The sequence below is a fragment of the Notolepis coatsorum genome (genome assembly GCF_963971535.1).
Source record: "Notolepis coatsorum genome assembly, chromosome: 16".
NCBI classification, from domain to species: Eukaryota; Metazoa; Chordata; class Actinopteri; order Aulopiformes; family Paralepididae; genus Notolepis; species Notolepis coatsorum.
In genome coordinates this window covers 17,041,514-17,068,021 of record NC_140180.1, presented here as the reverse complement: position 1 = coordinate 17,068,021, position 26,508 = coordinate 17,041,514, and the positions used below count along the sequence as shown (strand labels likewise).

General features: G+C 42.0%; 1 protein-coding gene across 1 annotated transcript; it reads left to right on the top strand.

The window, feature by feature from the left end:
• Window positions 1-26,508, top strand: slu7 (SLU7 homolog, splicing factor). Its single transcript, XM_084331221.1, has 15 exons — window positions 1-135; window positions 588-768; window positions 3,039-3,192; window positions 3,435-3,515; window positions 4,136-4,300; window positions 4,405-4,470; window positions 10,453-10,584; window positions 12,033-12,130; window positions 13,175-13,242; window positions 15,353-15,492; window positions 16,817-16,978; window positions 19,518-19,625; window positions 20,063-20,152; window positions 21,588-21,716; window positions 25,920-26,508. Exons 2-15 carry the CDS (start codon window positions 596-598, stop codon window positions 26,097-26,099), a joined length of 1,746 nt encoding a protein of 581 aa, XP_084187347.1. The 5' UTR covers window positions 1-135; window positions 588-595; the 3' UTR covers window positions 26,100-26,508.

Here is a 26,508-nt window from a genome sequence, read left to right as displayed (position 1 = left end):
GAAGGTGATGACGTAGTTAGTAACGTAAAATGGCGATGTTCGTGTTGCGCTTGTAAACACAGCCTGGCTAGCTTTGAAAAGACAAACTTGCGTAACTATCGCGAACATTTCTACTTATAGTGGATTTCGACAAAGGTAACAAAATAAACACATACTTGGTGTTACGTAACGTATGTTAACTTTTCAACTGGTGATTTATATCGTACAACAATAACGACAATAGACATAAAGTTAGCTAACGTTAGCTAACTAGCTCTGCCTTTGGTAACGTTAGCGTGACATGATGTGAGGTAGTTGTAATAATTGGTTATCTACCGTTAGGTATGTCATAAATGTATAGATGTAGCAGTACTGTCTATCTGTATGTCGTGTATGTCATATATGTTATGGTTAATTGAAATGGGGGACCCTGATGTAAACAAGACTAAAGTCTTTCTCTGGTCTGCATCCCCTTAACAATTGTGTGTATTGAGCTGTACTGTATTGTACCCATTCTGCAATCTGTTAATACAATTTTCAATCAATCAGGTGTTCAGTAAGTTAACGTGTTATTCTTATAGACTAAAACGCAGCTGTCTGTCTGGCAGGTTGAATCATGACTGAAGAAGTGGCGCCCGGCCCCCAGCCTGGGATCGAGCCTGGGACCGAGGGCCTGGTGGGTCTGGATGAGCCCAAGAAGATGACCAGAGAGGACTGGAGGAAGAAGAAGGAGCTGGAGGAGCAGAGGAAACTAGGAAACGCTCCAGCTGAGGTGGACGAGGAGGGAAAGTAAGTATGGATGCACTGGACTCTTTTTGTATCACAAACATTACTGTATTTGCAAATCTGGTATGTCATCAATGTATAGATGTAGCAGTACTGTCTATCTGTATGTCGTGTATGTCATGTATGTTATGATGAATTGAAAATGGGGGACCCTGATGTAAACAAGACGAAAGTCTTTCTCTGGTCTGCATCCCCTTAACAATTGTATGTATTGAGCTGTACTGTATTGTACCCATTCTGCAATCTGTTAACACTTTGAGTGCCGGGACACGTCTTTTCACGTCTTTGCTGGCCATGCTAAAGTTGCCGGGGGACGCTGTACAGCGTCCTTATATCAATATTTCAAAAATCTGCGATCGGATTCATAATGTCCCTCCGCTGGCCTGAGATCCACCAGCAGGACCCACTGAGCTCTCTGGCGGTTCAGGAGCGCCATCTGGTGGCCGATCGGCGCAATCGCCAAAACAGGATGTTGAATAGAGGTTGTCATGACGACCGTAGTACTTCCGGGCGCTCGCTATGGTTCATGTGACTCTGGCTCGTCACGCTACACGGTGATCGATTGCCAATAACTCGATAAACAACATGATTTGGACGTATATACCATTATACAAGCTGGAGATGGACCGGGTAAAAATATATCCCATAATGATAAAATTTCTACTCGACGATGATCGCCCAACGGCGCGCGGAGACTGGGGTGAGTTTCAGCGTGTAACGTTACCTTCTTCGATAATAACTGATATTATCAACATTTGACCCACATTAGATGATTGGTATAACGCTGCCCACGGAATTATAAACGCCCCCTCGCCATTCCGGTCAACATCAGATGACGTGTAGTAACTTCTAGAAGTACGTCTAGTTGGAATTTTTTATATCGCGCTGATTGCCATCAAACTGTATTTCATCATCAATATAATGCATTTGGGGCTATATATCACGTTCTGGAGAAAGCTGCAGAAAGAGATGAAAACATACTTATACATTAGACCATACTTTACTATGAATATGTGAATGAAAAAGTTTAACGTTGCTACACAATGAACAATACATATAGGACTTTGAATGGGCCCTAATAATGGCAATGTAGCAATAGAATTTAAAAAGTTATAGCCCTGCAAAGAAGGGGACTTTCTCCATAGACAAATAGCGCTGGCAATCTATGGTATATCATTAATTTAACCTTAGGCAACCAAAGTGTTAATAAAGTTTTCAATCAATCAAACACTGGACCTGGTTATAAGATCATCAGACCAGAACCTTTTGGATTGTTTTCATAGATGCGATTCATACGTTACTTTGCTGAGATGCGTGTGCTGTGTGTGAGGCAGTCAGAAGCTTTGTTATATTTTTGGATGATTGTGGGTGAACAGAAGATAAGAAATGTTATATTGTGGAACAAATAACTTTATTCTTTTATGCTTTTATTCATTTATGCTGTGGAGCAAACAGAGTAGGAATTCCATTGTGCTTGTTGCATATATGGCAAATACAAAATCTGAAATATGCTTTATGGCTCACAGACACAGATAGGTATCAAATGACACTCATTCAATACCACAGCGTTTCCCTATAATGCGATAGTATTGAAGCAATTCAATCGATATTGTAAAAGTATAGCATTTCTATACCAAGCCCTACTACAAGTTCTACTAAAGTGAACTAGCCCTTTAAATACAAGTGAAGTGGAACTCGCACACAGCAGTCCATTTAAACCATTATAGACATTTTACAATGTAAACATTCTAAATGGGCAACAGTTTATTTCCTGTTGCAATGTTTGCTAATGATACAGTAGATGACAGGAAATAAACTTGGGCTCAAGCTGTTCCCCTAGCAACGGAATTCTGCTGAGAAGGTCTATAATGTAACTACTGTTGTAACACTGATCACTTTTACCTGCACATGATCCTTTTTACATATCTGTATACATATATACCTGTACATATCCCTTACCTACTGTTACTAGTTACACCGCTGCCCGCTGGCCAGTATGACTTACTACCACAGTGTCTTTAACTCTTATACCTGTATCACTGTACATATTAATACTACAACTCTGTACATACATCTGATTGGCACTATTACTCCTCAGTAGTAGTACTAAATCTATGTATTTTCTACCCAGTTGAATCACCTGTATATTGCTATTCCACTTTACTGTTACATTTGCACTCTGGTTAGATGGCAACCTTCGTTGTACTGTACTTGTGCTGTTGTATAATGACAATATATTTTTAAATCTAATCTAACTCGTGCTTCTCTTCCAGGGACATCAATCCCCACATACCACAGTATATCTCCTCTGTGCCGTGGTACATTGACCCCTCCAAGAGGCCCACCTTGAAGCATCAGAGGCCGCAGGAGGAGAATCAGCCGCAGTTCTCAGACATCGCACAGTGGTACAAGAGAGGGGTGCAAGATGTGAGTTTGCCAACAGTACCAGTGTTTCACAGTTAGTTAGTAGAAGACTGAGGAGGGTAATAGACACATTAACAGCAGAAAGGGCTGTAAAATACACAGAGCACTGTTTATGCGTGTTAATGTATTATGTTGTGAAATGTATTTGTGATGATTCTCTCTTGATATTCTGGGGGTCAGTCATTTCTTATGAAATCGTAACCATGAAGTTGTAAAACCTCCTGTTTTCTTTTTTGCCTCAACAGAAACCTCTCACCACAAAATTCCGGAAGGGCTCTTGTGAAAACTGCGGTGCGTTGACACACAAGAAGAAGGACTGCTTGGAGGTATTCAGATATTGGCAACTAAAGTAATCCATGAATCCCATAGACTTTTCAGAATAATTCTGTTGCTAGGGGAACAGCTTGGGCCTTCCTGTCGGCTATTATATTAGCAAAAACACTTTTAACAGGAAATAAACGTTCACCCAATTAGTAATGTAGTAATCAATCAATTAAGGTACATTTATTTATAAAGCGCATTTCATACATGGAGGCAATCCAAAGTGCTGTACACAAAAAACTATAAAAAGGAGAACGCACCGCATAAAAAATAATGATTCTCTGGAATAAAAAAATATATATAAAAGGAACACAGAAGGGTGCACTAAAACAAACGAAACAAAGCAAGTGCAAAAAAGAGTGCAGTGGTTTAGCAGCAGTTAAAAGCAGAAACAAACAAGGTTTTTTAGCCTATTCTTAAAAATAGGCAGAGTTTGGGGCAGATCGAAGATATTCTGTCAGTTTATTCCAGCTATGTGTGGCATAGTAGCAGAATGCGGCTTCACCATGTTTTGCTTTGGTCCTGGGAACAGTCAGCAGACCAGTCCCTGATGACCTAAGAGGTCTAGACAGGGTTCATAGTGTAGAAGCAACTTAACCGACCCTCGTCTTAACCTCTCTCTCAGCGGCCCAGAAAAGTGGGGGCAAAGTTCACCGGCCACGGCATGGCTCCGGACGAGCACAGTCAGGTCCAGCTGGATTTGGATTACGACGGGAAGAGGGATCGCTGGAACGGTTACAACCCTGAAGATCACGAGCGCATCGTGGAGGAGTACGCCAAAGTAGACCTGGTGAGTGAGGAAGCGGTCGAAACGCTGCACTTTACACACATTCAGATCCCAATGGGAAATACTAGCACACAGCTTTTGATTATGCGTCTGTTTCCTCATCTCAGGCCAAAAGGACTCTGAAAGCCCAGAAGCTCCAGGATGAGTTGGCCTCTGGAAAACTCATGGACCAAGTAAGTAGCCCACACTCTTGAATGACTAAGGCTGTGATCTCATAGAAAGTGCACAGGGCAGTACTCGCCTACCACCGCAGAGACTCTGGGTTCGAATCCAGCTGTCAGCGGTACCTCCGGCGCGGGTGGGAAGCCGGTGGGGTATGAGTCCTGTTTATTGCAAACAGTGACTCCTACTGGTCGGTCGGGGCGCCTGTTCAGCAGGGAGGGGATCTGGGGGAGATGGTGTGAACCTCCGCACGCATTGCGTCCCCCAGTGAAAGTCCTCGCTGCCAGGTGAGAAGAAGCAGCTGGCGACTCTACATGTATCACAGGAGGCATGTGGTAGTTCTACACCCTCCCCAGACCCACAGTAGGGCAGCGTGCGCAACGACCAGGAAGGGAATTGGCATAACGATTAAATTGGGGGATGGGAGAAAAAGATAGAAGGACAAAAAAGAAAGTGCACAGGGCACAACGAGTGATACCACTGATTACCGTTGCAACCTCAGCTAACGTTCTATAAGTTACATACATCACTACTCGCAGCCCTCCAGGTGTTGCTGTTCGTGGTAAGACCTGGTCGTACAAACAAGGTTTGTCGGAAACTGCCAAAATTAGCTTGTCCTCCGTTATCGATTGGTTTGTTTTCCTGTCGAATTCTCTTCAGATACCTCAGCTTTGTAATCCCTCCCCTCGATTGATTTGATTGGTCCGTCGACAAGGCGGTGACATTGGCGTTGGTGCGCTCCGCGGCTAAAGTTTAAACGTTCTCATAGGGCTGGACGGTATGGTCTAAAATTTATATCACGGTATAATTTGAAGCATAGACGGTAACGGTATATATCACGGTATATCCATTTATCTTAAAATGTCTATATAAATGCTTCTGAAGAGTTAAGACACTGGCAGCTATTACTGTACTCTTGTATTACTACGACATTTCACATAGTACAGAGGTATTTTAAGAACATTTATTGTGCAAAACTGCAATAGAAAAATGCAAAACCTTTTCTCAAGTTACTTCCATCTCTGAAAAACACTTTTTTCATGAAATACAATAAAATCAAGTGGCACAAAGTGAAAATAAAAACGACTGCAGGACAGAGGTTTCTTTCCCTCAAACAACTCGAACACAATAAAACTCCAACATAACTTAACTTTAGTGTACATGTTTGACAACGTAAAGAAGAGAGAGCGAGAGAGTGTGATGTAATAGGTTTGAGGTTGAGGTTTGAGTGTCCTAAGTTGCCGTAGTTGATGATGTCGCACCAGGATGTCATTGTCAACACAGAGTTGGAAATGAGAGCAGCCCAATGGATAAAGCGATATAAAGAAACGAATAGCCAATAAATGTGAAGTTATCTTTGAACCTCTGTTGTCAAGCCTCGTCAATATACCCCCCCCCCCCCCTTTCCTCACTAATGAAACTGGTGCCACAGAGTCACGTTAGAACATTAGCTTAGCGGCTAACGTTAGCCCGTTGCTGCGCTAAAGCAAGTCTCCTCTCAGCCTCCTTAGCCAAATTGAAATGCCCAGACTAATATGGCAAGGTCCGTGAGCAAGTGGAGAAAAACTCAGTACACTTAAACACTATGCAACGACCACTGCAAACGTTGAGTGAATCGTCAAGTAACGTTAACGTCATTGCTACTGCTGTGACTAGCTGCTCTAGGCCCTGTTTAGACGGAAACGCTAGCAGGTGAATCCACAAAAATATTTTTTCGGATGTGCCTTTCGTTTATACGGAAAGTGTTTTTACGGGGTGAAACCGCAAAAAAGTGAGACTACCTTCCAGGGTGGAATTCCTAGCGCTATCATCTAAACTGTCAAACCGCATAAAACGATGACGAAAGGGTTGTTGTAACTGAGGGGTACAATTCCCTGACTGTATTGATAAGTATGGTATCATTAAACCACTACCGCTTGATGTACTTTAACTTCTGGCCATCCAGTACACGATATCTAAGTATGATGAACACTTTCCCACATATGAAACCAGGTCCACACAAATATAACAGTCGAAGGTTTAATATAGCAAAAGGTATATACAACATTCACTTAATTACATTTATGATTTGAATGCACTTGTAAGGCAAATGAGTATTCTCTAACCGAACGATGCACCATACATAATAGACTATTATTACTTAATAGAAATACGTCCCACTCGACGGTACAGTGCCAAACTATGACAATTCAGCTATGAATTTACACGAGGTCTCAATGCCTATTCTGGGGCCAAAATAGGCCATACTGCACCACACGTGGGTCGTGGGTGAGGCTTCACGTCTGTTACTAGGTTGGAGGGTAAAGGACTAATGGACTAAAAGAAAGTTCTACTTTACTTGCGCCCTATTTATATGCACGGTGAACAAATAGTACCATTCGTATTTCGGTAGCCGTATTCCTACGCGGAACCGGGGCTAGTTGGGACATGTTCGTCGGTACTATTGAACTTGACTCAAGGGGCCTGTCTGCTGGCGCCAGGTTCTTGTCCAATGAGAGAATGAACTATTATGGGCTGTAGTAGACTAAAGGGATATTCAGTGTATATGTACAAAGAATATACAAGGGATATCAAACGATATACAAATACTATTAAATATATATCCATAAATAAATATATATATTCGGTTTAATCTGATCCTTCACAACAGTTGTCAAGGCTCTCGTTGCGCGTACTGCTTACATCACAGGTATGCGCCAGTAGCCTAGAAGCGTAAACAAAGCATGTCTGATTCAAGGGCGGCTACGTGGCGTAGTGGGCAAGGCACTCGCCACGAAATGCTGGAGACGCTGGGCTCGTCAGTTCGAGCCCAGCGCTCCACATTTGCTTTCAGTTTAGCTGGTCGTCCGTACTAATACACATTGGCCGTATTAGGGGGTGGGAAACTGATGGGTGGGGATCGGGCGTTGTGGACAGCGACTCCTACAGGTCGGTTGGTGCGCCTGCGCAGTAGAATCAGGAAGTGTCGGGGGCGCCTGTAACTGTTCCGCAACAGTAAGTGACTTCCGGGGTAGGCCTGATTGGCCCCGACAGGCACGTGACGCGGCAAACTCAGGACGCGCAACGAGGCTGCTGAGAGCTGTCGCGCGGAAATAGGCTGTCTATTGCCATTCTCTAACACAAACTCTAACCTTAACCAGCTCCTTAACAGCGCCTAAACTTAACCGTTCTAACCTTAACCAACTCCGAAACAATGCCTAACCTTAACCTTAACCTTAACCATGCCTAACCTTAACCATAGAAAGAATATTGCCATTCTCTAAGACAAACTCTAACCTTAACCAGCTCCTTAACCGCGCCTAAACTTAACCGTTCTAACCTTAACCAACTCCGAAACAATGCCTAACCTTAACCTTAACCTTAACCATGCCTAACCTTAACCGGCGAAAGAATACACGTTAAAAAAAAAATCACGTTAAAAAAAAAGATTTGATGGGATTCGAACTCACCAACAACGGACCGCAGGACCGCTGCTCTGCCAGGTGAGCTGAAGCGCCGAATGAAAGTCATGGCGTATTTGGACGGTTACGTAATTCCGCAAGCTCTGCCGCTCGGCTCCGCGGAGCGTGCCGCGCGGCAGAGAAAGTTGCATGTCACGTGCCTGTCGGGGCCAATCAGGCCTACCCCGGAAGTAACTTACTGTTGCGGATAAGCTATAAGCGTCGGGGGCAGCGTGAGCCTCCCACGCGTTACTCCTCGCCACTGAGAGATCGAGCTGCGCAGGTGAAAAGATGCGACTGCTGTTACCTCAAGTACCGGAGGGGACTTGTGCTATGTATGACTTAGTCCACATTGCAGCCGGCTTGTGGGAGGCAAGAAACAGCGTCCGTGACAGGGGAGGGTTGAATTCGATGATACGAAATTGGGATGGGAGAAAATATAGAAAATGGGAGAAAAAGTTGATCAAAAAAAAACAAAGCATGTCTGATTCTATCCATGGCGATCACCTGAAGGCTACATTGGCAGTACTTTTAAATACACAAGAATCTGTCCCGCGGCGTGACTGGACCCACTGTCTGTGAGTGACTCTGCTTTGGTCCAATCACATTCCCCACCCACAGTCTGCGAATCAGAGGCAGAGTAGGGCGGGTCTTCACAGCACGTCATGTGACATATGCGCCAATCGTGTGACAGCGGGGCTCAGTTGTCTCGAGTCGTTACAGCCTCGTCTGCACGGAGAATTCCATCCCAAAACGCTAGTCTAAACGCAACATTAAAAGTGAGACCGCAAGACGACTTTTGCGGTTTCTGTTCAGACTCTCTCCGTCTAAACGTAGCCCTAGTCTACCAGTCACAAGGTATGAAGGTATAGTCAAAATCCATACCGTAGCGCAAATTCGTACCGTTTATACCGTATACCATTTATACCATCCACCCCTACGTTCTCGTAGCATTGCTTCAAAAACGCTAGACATGTACCTGTCGTGACAACACAATTGAAAACAAATTTTAATATAAAATAAAAGGCGTGCATGTTCAAAATGGCATCTAGTGTAATATATAACTGAATGGATCAGCACGTAGATTCTGGTGTCCTAAATCTGCCCTCCGATACACCCATGTCTACCTCTAAATCTAATGTGACGTCTGTTAAGCCTGCTGGCTGACCCTTGTCTGCGTTCGCTAAGATAACTATAACCTAATGTGTAGAAGAGTAATTTTGGATGGGATTTAACTTGAGAACAGAGTGATTGGTGTAAAGGTGACATATTATGGGAAATGGGTTTTGCCTACTCTTTGTATAGATTTGGTAGGCTGAGATGTTATTCAGGTACTGGGGGGATGAAATAGGCTCTCCTTGCCATTGGGACAGATTTAAATCTTCAGATTAACAAGTTCCAACAAGCTGTTCAGAACGATTGCCCTTTGTGATGTCACACCAAGGACACAAGCAACTAATTGGCTTTAATTGATCAATTTAGCCTTTCTTTCTTTGCATACCAAATCTACAGCTCCGTTGGTAAATTATGTTTGCTTTTTGGTGTGGGGTAGCCAGACAGGGAAGGGTATAATGAATAAAAAAATGAAGCGTCAATTATCACCATCAAGAACAGCCCAATACAAGGGAAGAAAAAGGTGCTGAAGGTTTCTTCAGAAAAATTACTTCACCAACACGTTCCACAGATTCAAGGACATCATATAATATATGTATATGTATATATTAGAGCTGCAACGATTAGTCGACATAATCGACGTCGTCGGTCATAAAAACTCGTCGACGCAGAATGTTTGCGTCGATTAGTCATACATTTTTTTTTTTTTTTTTATAATTTGTTTTTTGCACTATCTATCTTTGTGAAAGTGGCTTCTCAGCTCTGGTCCAGCTGAAGACAAAGCAGAGGAACAGATTGGACATTGAGCATGACCTCAGAGTTGCTTTGTCTACCATCACCCCAGACTTTGAGACTTTGAGCAAACAACACCCCCAGTTATCCCATTAGTTCCCTGGGATGTTAAGCTAAGAAGTCTGCTATATATTTTTCTTTTAGTGATTTAAACACTTCCACTTTCATTTGTATTATTTAATTTATTTATCTTGTTATGAGTGATTGTTGTATTGTTCAAATACATTTTGATTGAAAGTTGCTTAAGATCCAAATTCAAATGTTTCATGAGTCATTATTTTAATTTGCTATGAGATCATCATGTTATGTTAAGTTAACTGTTAAGGCAGAGGGACTGGACAACAGGGTGACATTCACAGGTGTGCAGACTTGAGCATGTGAGGTAAAACATGCATTGGAGAAGGAGCCATGCCCACAGGAAGCAGAGATTGAGGGTGTGACAAAAATAATCGTTAGATTAGTCGACTAATCGAATGACAAAAATAATCGTTAGATTAGTCGACTAATCGAAAAAATAATCGACAGATTAGTCGATTACCAAAATAATCGTTAGTTGCAGCCCTAGTGTATATATATATTTTTTTTTAATAAAATCACATACAAAATATTGGACCCCCTTTTAATAATAACTTTGCATTCCTTTCTCAGGAGCGGGAGCACGACAGTGAGGACGAGGATGAAGATAAGTACGCAGACGACATTGACATGCCCGGTCAGAACTTCGACTCCAAGAGACGTATCACGGTCAGGAATCTGCGTATCAGAGAGGACATCGCCAAGGTAAGAGGGAAGGCTGTTGGAAGTATTCCTACTAGAATACATTACAGTAACTGTGGAGACACAAATTGTAATTATATTGTAATGTTAAAAAGTGCACTCTGCGCTTTTTGTTTTGATTGTTTTGGGATAGGGACACCCTGATACCTGATACTGGATATCGGTCCAATACCAAGCTGAGAGAGGGTATCATCTGATGCCAAGAATCATGTGTAACACATGTTATATATTTGTTATGTTATATATATTTTATACCCAGTTTAATCACATGTACATTACTATTGCACTTTACTGTTAAGTTGGTTGCCAAACTTCCTTTCGTTGTACTGTACTTGTGCTGCATAATGACAATAAATTTGAACCTAATCTTAAAAACATGATGCCAGAAATCAAAGCAACATGGCTTGATTTCCTGAATTCTTGACATGTTGAACCATGTTATATCTCTCTAATGGAGAAAGCATTTATTATATAATAATAAATAAAATGTATATAGCGCCTTTAAAGAAACCCAAGGTCGCTTACATTTTGTCCAATGACTCCAACCTGATGGTCTTAAGTCTATATCGTTCAGTAGAAGCAACAGATGGAAATTGGTACTCCGTATCATCCGACACTGAATGTTCAGGACACGCGATCGGTATCAGTGGTGAAAAGGGGGCATCCCTGGTTTGGGGATTAGATTATATAAAAAAAATTAAATTAGGGATGCTCGATATTGGCTTTTTTACCGATACCGATATACCGATATTGTCCAACTCTTAATTTCCGATACCGATATCAACCGATACCGATATATGCAGGGTCCCCCCCCCAAAACTGAATAATTTCAGGTAATTAACATTACATATATCTTGTTGTGTAATTAACACAACATTATGCATACTTTGACAATAAATAAAATAATAATTTGTTCTTACTGGCTTGCCTGGGTAAATAAAGGTTAAATAAATGTAAAAAGAATTATATATATATTATTATTATTATTATTTTTTTACCGATACCGATATTTTCCGATATCAAATTTTTATGCCAATATCGACCGATAATATCGGTAGGCCGATAATATCGGACATCCCTAATTTAAATGTATTGTCATCATACAGCACAAGTACAGTACAATGGAAAGAAGTTGGCATCCAACCAGAATGCAAATGTAGCAGTAAAGTGCAATAGTAATACAATGTACAGGTGGTTAAATTGATTTACAAAATATACAATTTAGTACTACTGAGTGTAGTGCTAATCAGATGTATGTACAGAGTTGTATTATTATATAAATAGAGACCGTATGACTACTACTAGCCAGCAGCGTAACTAGTAAGAGTAGGATATGTATAGATAGGTGAGGTCCATGATGAGGTCCATGTAGACTAGGTGAGGTGGAAAGAGCTGTGTTGATCATATAGAGATGTCCAGTAACCAGGCAGATCACTGTGTCCTTTTTATAGTACTTGAGAAACCTGGACCCAAACTCTGCCTACTACGACCCCAAGACCCGAGCCATGAGAGAGAACCCCTACTCCAACACGGGCATGAACCCAGACGAGTAAGTCTCACTCATGACTATCATTCACTCTCAGTCTCACTGACACTCAGGACTTATCATTCACTCTGTCTCACTGACACTCATGACTTATCATTCACTCTGTCTCACTGACACATGACTTATCATTCACTCTCAGTCCAGTGATGCTCATGACTTGTCAAGTACAGTGTATAAGGTTGCACAATAGTTGAACATGCACACAGCCACACACAGTGGAACAGAGGACAGAGCAATCGCATATTGGACAATGATTCGTCTGTTTCTAAGCTGGCCCCAAGCTTTCACTGCAATAAAAAAAAAAGTATATATTAACACATGGTGGCGCTGGCGTGTTGTCATAGTGGCGCGGTGCCCCTGTACTATTGTTTAGGGAAAACCCTGCAACTTACAAATTGTGTACAAGAAGTCAGCAGGGGGGGTTCAACTCTGGCTGCTAAGGGTCCGTGGTATTGTTCGTCTAGCAGTGCCGAACCTTAGTGCTACACTCAAGTGCATTGTTCATTCATCATTTAAAAAATATCTACTTAGAGCGGTCAGGTGGCGTTGCGGAGATTGCGCTTGTCACCAACGCAGGAGATGCTGGGTTCGAGCCCAGCTCTCGGCGTTGCTACCAGCTTGGCTGGTCGTTCATACTAATACAATTGGCAGTATTAGGGGGGGTGGGAAGCTGGTGGGTGGGAATCTGGCGTTGTGGACAGCGACGCCTACAGGTCAGGTCTCGGTGCTTGCTCAGCGGGGGCAGGACTTGGTGGAGATAGCGTGCCCTCCCACGCGTTACACTTCACCAATGAGAGTCCTCGCTGCCAAGTGAAAAGACGCCACTGGCAGTCGCCGCACATATCGGAGGAAGCGGGACGCCCTTGTACCGACTCGTAGGAGAACATGCATACAGCAGCCAGGTAGGGGAGGGGGGGAATTGGCACGGTCACTAAATTGGGACGGGGAGAAAAACAGAAAATTGGAGAGAGAAAAAAAAATGACTTATGACTGGCAATTATCCATAGGAATGAAACATTCTGAGTGTCTAACTCTTTGATTCAACAGGGTGGGATATGCTGGAGACAATTTTGCGCGCTACACCGGAGACACGATCACCATGGCTCAAACACAATGTAAGTTATATACAGTGATGCCGGTAACGCGTTACTAAGTAACGCGTTATTGTAATCTGATTACTTTCCCCCGAAAATAGTAATCTAACGCGTTAATCTTTAAAAGCCAGTAATCTGATTGCAGTTACTTGTCCAAGTGGCTGTGCATTACTATTTCGTTACTATCTCATCATAAATTCATAATGCAGGCTGAATGCAGTATTTTATTTCGTTTTCGACAGTCAAAAATACATTTTGAGCTGTTTTTCTTTTGGGAGTGACGTAGTGTGGCAGTGAAAGGGTTACACAAGAATGTGTCCCGCGGGCCGCGGCGTGACTGGACACTCTGTCTGTGAGTGACTCTGCCTTGGTCCAATCACATTCCCCATCCACAGTCTGCGAATCAGAGGCAGAGTAGGGCGGGTCTTCACAGCACGTCATGTGACATATGCGCCAATCGCGTCGTCGGAGAATTCCAGTGTGAGTTTCTGTTCAGACTTCCATCCCAAAACGCTCGTCAGTCACTACTTCACGTTCATATGCGGAGGAAACAAAATACTGTCTACCGCTAAAAACAGCACATCCAATTGCATTGAAAGCATCTGGAATCACAACACTAGCCGACGCTTCGACTAGGTACAGGAGGAATCGGAGGCCAGCCAAACAGCAAAAGAGAGAGATAGTTTCTTTCCCTTTTGATTAATGTATATTTGATGGTGGCAGAGCAAAAGCTCTTATTTGCCAGATTTACAGTTAATTTACATGTTAAAGAGAGACGAATTGAAAATGGGGGACCCTGATGTAAACAAGACGAAAGTCTTTCTCTGGTCTGCATTCCCTTAACAATTGTATGTATTGAGCCGTACTGTACTGTACCCATTCTGCAATCTGTTAATAAAGTTTTCATTCATTCATTCATTCAGACTGATTGTATGTTTATAGAGAGACATTTATAAAAACAATTTAATAGTTACAGTTGATATAATTGAATAGTTCAGCCTGCATTTGTTAGATGTGAATGGATACACTGGTTTTGTAAAACCACTGGCTGGCTGCTCTAATGCTGTGAGCATCATAGACTGTTGCTTTACCATACTTGATGGTACAGAAGCTGAAGCACTAGTTTAACAATTTACGTTATGTGCAGAGAAACAAGTTAAAAACAATTTATGCACTTTCAATAAAGCGTTTAAAAAAAACGGTTGGGGGAACGACGACGACTTCGTAACCTAGTTACTTTCAAAGTAACTAAGTTACTCTGATAATCAAGTAATCAGTAAAGTAACTTGGATTACTTTTTAAAGGAGTAATCAATAATCAGTAATCGGATTACTTTTACAAGTAATCTGTGGCATCACTGGTTATATATATATACTGTATAATTATTGTGCTCTACGGTTGGTATTTGTAGAGACGGTACTGATGACGGGATTGTTCACAGCTAGTTTTTAAAATGGGTGGAACTGAAGGGATTTGATTTGCCTTTACAGCTTAGAAAGAATCCACAGTTCAAAACCCTAAGTACTTCAGAGGAAGTTGTAGGTAATCATCATAATAATCCTCTGGGCTGCATCGGGGACGGTAGCCTAGGGGCTGGAGAATGTGTGGCAGAAGCCCCAGAATCCCCCGGTTGCTAGGTGGAAATCTGGGTGAGGGGAAGTAAACTGCCTTAATAATAACCCTTAATAAAAAGTTGCCCTTGATTTTTAATGGGCAGCTCCTATGTGTGTATGTAACCTTGCAACTGCTCCCCAAGAATGTCTTGATAATAGTCAACGTGCCTTGATTTAAATACGGGATACGTGCACATTACTGCTCAACTTCACCGCCCTGTTAAATATTCCATCCCACTGTATTGTTATTTTTATTCTAATTAGTGTGTATATATACTGGACCACATCATGCACAATTGTACAGCTCTGGCCTAATTTATAATTCTATTCTATTGTACTTCTATTTTTAATTTAGTTTATATTCCATTATTTCATTCTACCGTAATTGTCTGTCCGTTAATGTCGCACCAAACGACCAAATAAATGTCCTTGTATGTGTCAACTACTTGGCAATAAAGACCTTTCCGATGGTGACCTGTCCCTTCCTGAATGATCTCTCTCTCTGCTCTGCGTGTCAGTGTTTGCCTGGGAGGCCTATGAGAAGGGCTCGGAGGTGCACCTGCAGGCCGACCCCACCAAGCTGGAGCTGCTGCACCAGTCCTTCAAGGTCAAGAAGGAGGACTTCAAGGACAAGCAGAAGGAGACCATCCTGGACAGGGTACACTCACTCACTCACTCTGCTGCTGCTGCTTTGTCCGCTTCTGACCCCATTTAAAGGCCCAAATCGCTGATTCAAACGGAACAAGACCTATAAATTGAGTGTAATGTTTTCATTGTCGCCGGTTGTCTGAGGTTTTGGTACAAGGACTAACGCTAGACAACAGGTAAATATGAGTGTTTGCTCTATCTTGTGACTGTAAAGGGTTTGTTTACGTCTTCGCTGCCTGGAGTAAAACAGATCTGAAGTTCATAATGTTCCAAATAGCTTATTTCTTTAATCTACAGATCAAACACTTCAAGAGTGTCTATGAATATTCTGTACTTGCCTGCGTATCTTTTTGTGTACCTGGAGGATTAAAAGCTTTATCCACTAGGGGGCAGACAGGGCCAAATAGAAGAATGTCTTCCTGGTGAACTATCTCCACTATCTGGATTTGCACCGTAAGCATAAAACATTGCGACACTCGAGGAGGTTATGTTGAGATCACGGCAGAAAAAAAAAGTCTCTGACCTGTTTGGCTTCAGTTTCCTGTGTGGCTTGTAGCGTTTAGCCGGTCACATCCACACTGCTCCCACTGTTGACACTCCTCATCTAGTGTATGTGTAGCGGTGAGTTCTGAGGGTGTGCACAAAGTACGCTCTAAAGGAACGCAGGATACGCCCTCTAGCCCACGTATTTAAAAACAAGTGATACCAAGACCCTAAGATGGTCACCACCAGTATACTGAAAATCAATTGCATCACCCGATCATCAGCTGTTTTCGTGTTTAATCAGTCCCTCCAGGATTTTGCGATCTTGTGAGTGCAAGAGTTAACGCATATTCAACCACACCCGCAATATTTGTACAGCTTGCCCATTTCACCAGTCCCTGCATTGTTTTCCACATAAAATGGCCAGGCTGCTCGCATTTATCTGGTTCTGGTTCTCGTGGGCAGTTCAGGCACTTAATGTTACCTTGCAACATTGTAGCGACAAGGATCGCAATTGTTTTTTTTCCATCTACTTTTTCACAATTTCCCATTTTCATGTTGCAAATAGCATTGCATGTATTTAAAAAAATTATAATAATAATTGTAAACAAAGGCTGTTTCAATAATCACGACACGACTCAAAATCCTGCTCAGTCTGTATTTTAAATATTGTAAACTGTCCAACTGGAATGTCCTTGCTACCTAACAACTGAAGATCCCATTGAAATGCTCTTATTCATGCAACAACTTTCTTTTCTCCTTGATCAATGTCAAATCCTCAGTGATATCTTCCCTAATTGGTTGGTCATGGACACTCACCTGCTTTGTGTTTCCTGTGTATGTGTAAACAGTACGGAGGCGAGGAGCATTTGGACGCACCCCCCCGGGAGCTGCTGCTGGCCCAGACAGAGGACTACGTGGAGTACTCTCGCCACGGAGCCGTCCTGAAGGGACAGGAGAAGGCTATAGCCTGCTCCAAATACGAGGAGGACGTGCTCATCAACAACCACGGTGTAAGTGAGGGCTTAGGTCCACGTTAGCCAGATAACCTTGTGAAAATATCATCAGTCTTTTTTCTTTTCGAGTTCATAGATTTATTTGTGGCGGTCCACTACAACGCCAAAGAGGCCCACCAATAATTATGTAAAATGATACAATAACACTTTAATATATTCTCGTATTGTGAATGTAGACGGTCCTTTCACAGGACAGCATTGGATCTTCCACTGCTTGACTGTATATACGGTGCTCATCCCAGCTGCCACCAACCAACAAATAACCAAATAACCACAGAGAAACACTGAACACTGAATACATTCTGATATGATTCATAATCAATAATTAATTATATTATGCATGAACACATCAACAGAAGGACTAGAGTACATTATGAACACCTACAGAGACTAGAGGAGATTACCGTACATTATGAACACATCTACAGAAAGACTAGAGTACATTATGAACACCTCTACAGAAAGACTAGAGGAGATTACATTATGAACACATCTACAGAAAGACTAGAGGAGATTACATTATGAACACATCTACAGAAAGACTAGAGGAGAGTACATTATGAACACATCTACAGAAAGACTAGAGGAGAGTACATTATGAACACCTCTACAGAAAGACTAGAGGAGATTACATTATGAACACCTCTACAGAAAGACTAGAGGAGATTACATTATGAACAACTCTACAGAAAGACTAGAGGAGAGTACATTATGAACACCTCTACAGAAAGACTAGAAAGTACATTATGAACACATCTACAGAAAGACTAGAGAGTACATTATGAACACATCTACAGAAAGACTAGAGAGTACATTATGAACACATCTACAGAAAGACTAGAGGAGAGTACATTATGAACACCTCTACAGAAAGACGAGAGAGTACATTATGAACACATCTACAGAAAGACTAGAGAGTACATTATGAACACATCTACAGAAAGACTAGAGAGTACATTATGAACACATCTACAGAAAGACTATTTTAAGGCGTACACATTAAGACCATTGACAACATGGTCTGATCCCCAAGCATTAGTATCCTGGAGAAAATTAGAAGAAAACATAGTAGCCCCACATAGACTGAAGGACATAGCATACACTAAACTACCAATCAAGCACTGTGAAAGGAAATTTGGCCCCATAATTACTCATGCGATCCGGATATGGCGTGAAACACAAAAAATAAATCCTAACCCACATAAATGGCACAATCATACTCCCTTATTCAATAACAATGCACTCTTAATTGAAAAACGACCTATAAGATTCCCTATATGGGAAGAGCAAGGCATACACTCATTAGGGGATGTTTTTAACAAACAGGGTTTTTGTAGTTATGGAGAAATATGCAAAAAATGTAATCTCACCAAGTCCACATGGCTTTTTTACATACAGTTACGGCTATGTTTGAAGTCTCACGGTGTTCCATTAGACATACCAATTGAACACCACAGATACCACAAATTCTTCTATGAAAGAGAGACATCGAGAGGTTTTGTTTCAGATTTTTATCATCAATTACTAACGTCCTCGTATGAAACCCTCCAACTAGACTCTGCCTGGAGGAGGGATATACCAGACCTGGAAAGTGACTTTGATTGGCAAGGAGCCTGGGCAAATGTCCGACTTACATCAAGGAACCCGGACCATTAACAAATCAATCTTAACTATATTCACAGGACATACTTGACTCCTATAAGACTGAGCAGAATGGGTCTTAAACAAGACTCCAAATGCTCCCAATGTACAAATGGGGACGAAGGGACATTTATGCACATGTATTGGGACTGCCCACCAGTTAAGACATTCTGGAAAGATGTGACCCAACAATTATCAAAACTCGTATCTTGGAATATACCTGTACACCCCTCGGTATTACTATTGAATGATGTTTTTGAGTTTGCAGTAAATCCACAGCTAAAGAGATTTGTTTTATCGGGTATCACAGTAGCTAAAAAGCTGATTGCATCACGCTGGTTTCACCCGGAAAAAATGTGCCGGAAAGTTTGGTTTCTTACATATCTCGATGTGATTTATCAAGAAATATCTACAGCAAGAATTCTGGGTCTCAATGAATCCAAAATGTCAATGTGGTTAGAAGTGGTGGAGAGAATAAAAGCTAGCTTATAATGGTAGTGTCTGGTTAGGTGCGAGGGATAATGGAGGTCCTATCCAAGGTGGGGTCCGGGAGGGGGGGGGTTCGAGCTGGAGCATATGTGTGTAGGTTTTTAGATAACAGGTATTAGGGGTATATCCTATATAAGACAATTAACTAAAATGTGATTTCATTGGATGTGCACTGACAACTAATGCTTGTATATATTATCGTGTGTTGTCATGTTTGTTTAAGTGTTTGTTTAAAAAATAATAAAAAAACAAAATACAAAAAAAGAAAGACTAGAGGAGAGTACATTATGAACACCTACAGAAAGACTAGAGGACAGTACATTATGAACACCTCTACAGTATGAGTCTAGGCCCCGCCCCTGTGAAGGTGGACTGCTTTTCATTCTTTCTGATTTCCTCTCTGCAGTGCATCTGGGGGTCCTACTGGAGGGACGGCTGCTGGGGATTCAAGTGCTGCCACTCCCTGGTCAAACAGAGTTACTGCACAGGAGCGGCTGGAATCACAACGGCAGCAGTGAGTTGACTGAAGAGACAGATCCTTTGGTCTATTTAGATGCGTGTGTGGGATATCATCTCTTTGGTTGTATACTTGAGCAATAATGTATGGGAGTGAGTGCTATATTGTATCACAGTGCGTGTTTGGAACTAAATGTTGTATGCGACAGGGCTGCCCCCTCGTGCCGATTAATTTGTCTGTTTGGTCTTAGTCGATCAAGACTTTGTGAGTTTGTTTTTATTAGATGTTCTTTTTCTCATGCTGAATAAATCTTTTCCTGAGAAATGATAAGCACATTTCTGGTAAACACCAGGTCCTTCTGCATCACAGCATGCGTGGGAAACTTTGACCGATTTGTTGATGAAATCAACTGATTGATTGACTCGACAAATCCTATGACTGGTAGTGGAGGACAACAACCCTAGTATGTGATGTCCTTGTGTTCCCGACTATAGACCAGCCAGGCCTGCGTTCCGTTTGAGGATGTGGTGGAGGAGCCAGAGGAGGAGGAGGAGGAGCACCAGCAGCCTAAGACTCTGCTGGAGGTATGTGACCTTGTTGTTTAAACCTGCACTATGGAACATTTTCATGAGAAGAAATATGTCACCTTGTTGTTTAAACCTGCACTATGGAACATTTTCATGAGAAGAAATATGTGACCTTGTTGTTTAAACCTGCACTATGGAACCTTTTCATGAAAAGAGATATGTGACGGTGGCTGGGTAGCGCAGTGGAGAATGCACTCGCCTACCACCGCAGAGACTCTGGGATAAAAATCCAGCTGTCAGCGGTACCTCCGGCTTGGTCAATCGTCCCTACTAACACAATTGGCAGTGTCAGCGGGTGGGAAGCCGGCGGGGTATGTGTCCTAGTCGTTGTAAACTGCGTTTCCTACTGATCGGTCGGGGCGCAGGGAGGGGATCGGGGGAAATAGCGTGAACCTCTGCACACGTTACATTCCCCCAGTGAGACTCCTCGCTGTCAGGTGAAAAGAAGCGGCTGGCTGACTCCACATATATCGGAGGAGGCACGTGGTAGTTCTACACCCTCCCTAGGCCGACAGTGGGGCAATGCGCGCAACGACCAGGAAGGGAATTTGCATAACGACTAAATTGGGATGGGAGAAAAAGTGGAGAAAATAATTTCAAAAATTTTAATAAAAAAGAGATATGTGACATTGTCATTTAAACATGCACTATGGAACATTTTCATGAAAAGACATAGCTGCTCTAGTAAGCTCAATCACAGAGTTGGATGGAGTTGGGCTGAGCAAGAGAGAACCCTCCCAACAGCAACGCACAGTGAAACTGTCCACACAAGCTGGTCTGGTCAGGCACGGCCTGCCGCAAAATTAACAAAAAGGCTACAGTCTACTTCTAGAGCATAACATGTCAATGACACAAAATGTAAAACTAACTTACTAATTGATGAAACAAACTTATAAACTCCACTAGCCACAGTGACTACTAGTGGATTCAGAATGATACCAGCCCGGCAATATAGGTTTTACAATATAATAGACTGATTGTCTGGTCATTTACCAGCTTTTGGCTTAGCGCTGTGCCAAATAATTTGAAGCTTCCATCGTGACAAAGGTATTCACATCTTGAGTGGCCTAAACGTTCAAATGTGGCGCACATGTGTCTTACGAATTCAGTGGAAATGTGCTGTGCAGTTGCAGGCTGCCGCTGCATTGATGTAGAAATGTCTTTAGTCAGTTTAAAATAACAAAAACGTCAAAGACTTCTTCTTGATACACAACACTTCATCAATACATCATCAGCCTGTGCAGAATTGTGATCTCTGAGAGATCAAATGTTTCAGATCATTTCGACTTGTGATGGGGACCTATGTATTTTAATGCAGAGGTGTTGGGAGTGTTTTAAATGTATTTTGTACCAAGATGATGAGTCATCGTTGGTCTCATGATGTACCTTTTTCTTTCTTTTTGGTGCCTGGTCAAATCAACATCACTATTAGATGCACCGAGAGAAGATGAAAGAGAAGAAGAAGAAGAAAAAGAGCAAGAAGAACAAGAAGAAGAAACAAGACTCTGAGAGTGGCAGTGATTCAGAAGATGAGGAGAAGAAGAAGGAGAAGCTGAAGAAGGTAACGTGTGTTTTGCTGTGTGTGTGTGTGTTAGGGATGCCACGGTTCTCAATATAATATTGTACGGTACGCCATCCACGGTTCAATACACACTTGTTTTTTGGTTTTGCAATTACATTTTGTGTTACTAAATAGAAAAGAAATTTATAAATTAATCTCCTTACGCACAAAATTGAACTGAAACCGTGACCCAAAACGAGGTACATATTGAACCATGGGCTAACTGTATTGTTGCATCCCTAGTGTGTGTGTCTGTGTGAGTGAGTGTGTGAAGGCTATGCTCTTTGTGTTCTATATGTCCTTAACACATTCTGTGCCACGCAGTTTGCCCATCTTATACCACTCTGCCAGTGCTGTAAGCCTATGGAGTCGCTCACCTTCTTTGCAGGGCTATCACTTTTTAAATATTATAGCTATATCGACATTACTATGGCCCATTCAACATTGGGTATCTATCGTTCCGGGTTTGGGAACGTTATATTTTTCCATTCATACATTGTCGTGTTAGTACCGTCGTGAATATAAGTGTTTTAGAGTGTAGAGCAGTAATTCCTAGAACGCGAGTTATAGGCCCCGATGCATATTATACATAATCGATTGCCGTTTCGTTCCTATACACGTTATATTAAAAAATTCAAATGCATATGCCCGGTATACATTATGCTCAATCATGCGTGAAGGAAAGGGGGGGGGGGGGGTTGTTTATGATTCCTTGATTGTCAGTAACGGCTTTCTTTAGTACGATATCATACGTTGATCAGATGGATTGCAATGAAATAAATGGACAATCGAGCTGGAATTAACGTTAGATTCCTCTTACCTGTGGCCGATGAGTCTGGAGAAAAAATATTCCAATTATTTGATTTTGATCTGCTAGATCCATTTTCCGTTTGTATGACGCAATAAATGCCGAAAGCATATTGATTCTTGCGTCTCGAAAGCGATCCAATGCACTCAAGTGTTTGTCTGGATCAACATAACAAGATAGCTCTGCCGGAACATTTTCCCCGATGCACAGAGCGCCACATCCGGTTTAGAGTGGAGTGCAACTCGCCCGAAATCCACCAGGCGGCGGTATTGAGGCGTTGAAATATCAGACAGAGTCCAGCTGGCTCCCGGAGCCTTGCTGGATGAATTATGAATGCCAATAGCGAATAAAGGAAATAACTCAATGATTGGCGGCTAATAACGAGTTAACTCGTTAATGGTGCAGAATGTGTTAAGGCACAATATGAAATCTGAATATAAACAAGAGGGTAGGCCCCCCAACACCAAAATGCAAAACATCCCCAAATGTATTGACAGAAATCAATTTGTTTCTGCCTTAACATTCCGGAATCCTCAGCTCACGTTCTGCCTGAGGGTCCTGGAATGTTGAGCCCCCAGCCTGCCTTGTCAACATTCTAAATTAGTTACCTTGGGAAAAAACCATGTCACTTTTACTTTAAGTCCTATATTTCTAAGGTTTTAAGACTTATAATTTACCATTTTAACATAGTTTAGGTGACAGATGCAATCCAGGGCAGGCTGGTGTTAATAGACCTCTGGTGAATCCCGCCGCCACGGGCAGAGGTTCAGAATCTTGGCAGTTAATGAGTTAATATAGTTAATATAAGGACTAACTGTAAACGGCAACATGTTTGGACAACTAAGAATGAGTTGTTCATCTTTTTTTTACCTCAAATGTACAGGATACGGTTAAATTCCTGAACGGGCCTTAAAAACATGTTTTGCCACAAGAATATTTATATCTAATGCATGTCTAATTTAATTATTGGATACAAAGAAAGCATTACAACGTTGTACGGAGGCTGATCCTCCTCCACTGGACGTCTCAGTGGCTGAGAGATGCAGCATCTCAAACTTGAGAATCTCTGACCCTCAATAAGAGCCTCCGCAGATATGTTTGACAAATCAAATCACAACAAATGGCCTCAATAGGCTTCACAGATCAACAAGTAACATCACAATAGATCCACAATAAAAAAAAAAAACACCATAAAATCCACATTTTTGCAACACCCCCAGACTTTCCCCAATGAAGATAAGGAACAACTCCCTGTAACCTAGCATTAGAGAAAGAAAGGGGGAGAAACCTCAGATGGGCAATTCAAAGGGGATATATGGGTGTTGCTATGGATGGAAAATAGAACAAGTGAATAATTGTTATGTATAATGTATATGCATATATACATGTAATATAAACACATAGTAGTATTTAAGACTTTTTTTAAATAAAATAAAATGCGGAGTCCATTTATGGACCATCTTAACACTTTAATCGCCATGGGTTAAATTCATAATTTACCATCCCTCGCCAGCTCTATTTGTCTATGGAGAAGTTCCCCTTCTTTGCAGGGCTATAACTTTTTAAATTATATTGCTAAATTGCCATTATTATGGCCCATTCAATGTCCTATATGTATTGTTCAGGGTGTAGCAACGTTAAACTTTTTCATTCACATATTCATACTAAAATATGGTCTAAAGTATAAGTATGTTTTTATCGTTTTCTGCAGCTTTCTTCAGAACGTGATTTATAGCCCTAAATGCATTATATTGATGATCAAATACAGTTTGGTAGGAATCTGTGCGAGATAAAAAATTTCAACTGGACGTGGTTCTAGAAGTTTCTACGCATCATCTGATGATGACCGAATGGGCGGGGGATCGTTTATAATTCCGTGGGCAGCGTTAGATGATTCATCCAGAGTGGGTCATATGTTCATCAGATCAGTTAGTATAGAAGACGTTAGAAAATAACGCTGAATCTTACCGTGGCTTCCTCGCGCCGCTGGCAGATGAGCGTGGAACAGAATTTTTTCTATTATGGGATGGAGAAATGCCCGATCCATTTCCAGGTTGTATAATAGTATATACGCCCAAATCATGTTGTTTTTTCGAGTTATTTGCACCGATCGATGTTCACTGTGTCAATACGGAGTCTCTCTAACGATAGCGAGTGGCCGGACCACATATGGATGAGCACTACCGGTTCAAAGGTTAATTTCCGGTTGGCGATCTGCCGATCGGCCACCAGATGGCGCTCTTGAACCGCTAGAGAGTTGAGAGGAGATCAGCAGTGTGTCTCAGGGCTCCGGAAAGGAAATATGATTTCGATGACAGATTTTTGAAATATTGACATCAAAGACGAGTTACGCCGTCTTCGGCAGAATGAACATGGCTAGGAATGACGTGAAAACTCGTCCGCGGCGATCATAGTGTTAAAATAGGGTTGGGTACCATTCACATTTGAACCAATACCGGTACCAGTACCACTTCCTGGAATTCGGTATGGGTACCCAACGGTACCTTTTTCCCCAGTACTTTATTCTCTCTGACAACTGAGTTTTATTTCAGTTGTAAAAAAACAAGTCCAAACTTCTCAATTTCAACATTGTTATTTATTTAAAAACATTTTGTTATTTATTGTTGTAACGCACCACACAAAATAAATCTCATGATCATGTATCATGTTTGTAAATGTTTAAATATCAACATTATCTGGCTGTTCTCAGTAAATGTTATCAAACTCCTCTGACCTCGTCTGGTCTTTCCAAAGACCCAAGAGACGGGACAGTAATATATATTTGTGGCAAAGGCTCCCTCTTGTCTAGTATATTACACTCTTATTACATGGCGTTTTCACATTCGCCGAAATGCTTGCTTGTGATTGGTCAATAGCCCCCCGACAGCGGTCATTATTTTTCAATAATGACCGCTGTGGGACAATAATGACCGATGTGCGCAGCTGTTCGCAATCAAGCCCACATCAGTGCAGCAAATCAGACACACCTGCCGCGGCTGCACTGACAGCGGAGTGTGTGTAGATTACAGCGGAGCCAGAACAGAGGCTGCCCGCGATAATAATAATCACTTTATTTGGGCTGACAGAGCCACAGAACAACTGCGATTTGTCAAATGAATTAGGTATATTGTTAGTAAGTTAGCCATGTAAGTTTGCCAATAATTGCTTTGTAGATAAAAAGATACCCACGATAACTATGTCGCAAATCAAATCAAATCAATATTTTTTATTTTCTCTTTCTTAAATTATGGTCTGATGTATGTTTTTGTGTTTTGAAAAATGGAAACGGTGAATACAGATGATGTTTAAAAGAAAAAAACATTCATGTGCGTCACTCTGTACCGCCTTGGCCCCCCGGCTAAACCTTCCATCTCGCCTGCCTCTCCACCCTCTAGGCGCTCAGCGCGGAGGACCAGCGGCTGAAGGAGATGGACGTGCTGCTGCAGATCGACGAGCGGAAGAGGCCCTACAACAGCCTGGGGGATGTGATGGAGCCCACCGAGGCCGAGATAGAGGCCTTCCAGATGAAGCGCCCCCGAGAGGACGACCCCATGGCCTCCTTCCTCGGACAGTGACCCCCCCCCCCCCCCGTATCCTCTCCCAGAGCTGTCGCCTCGCTGCACACGTCTCGGAGACTCTCGCGTTCTCATAAGCAGCACACTCACCCATCTGTCCAGTATTTACAGCTCCTTTCTGAAATGTTCAGTCTGAGACGGACGCGTGACTGCGGTCACAGAGGGTTTGGTGTACAGTGATTTGTTAATTTCTGTTCACCTAAACCGCTTTCACTTTTCGTAGCCATGCTATCTTACAGCTTTCATGTGATGTATGCTTTTGTTTTTACTTCATTGTGTTTTTTTCAGTTTCTTTCATTTCCATTGTAAATATTGAATAGATTTCCAGTTAAAAGCAAAACAGAAGGGATGTCTGATCTCGTAAGTCTACTGTTGGGGAAAATAAATGCAATTAGCAGCTAATTAATAA

Coding starts and splice junctions, on each gene's coding strand:
- slu7 (XM_084331221.1), top strand. CDS start 596: ATGACTGAAGAAGTGGCGCCCGGCCCCCAGCCTGGGATCGAGCCTGGG. Junction 4,471..10,452: donor CTGGAAAACTCATGGACCAA/GTAAGTAGCCCA, acceptor TTCCTTTCTCAG/GAGCGGGAGCACGACAGTGA. Junction 20,153..21,587: donor AGCCTAAGACTCTGCTGGAG/GTATGTGACCTT, acceptor CATCACTATTAG/ATGCACCGAGAGAAGATGAA.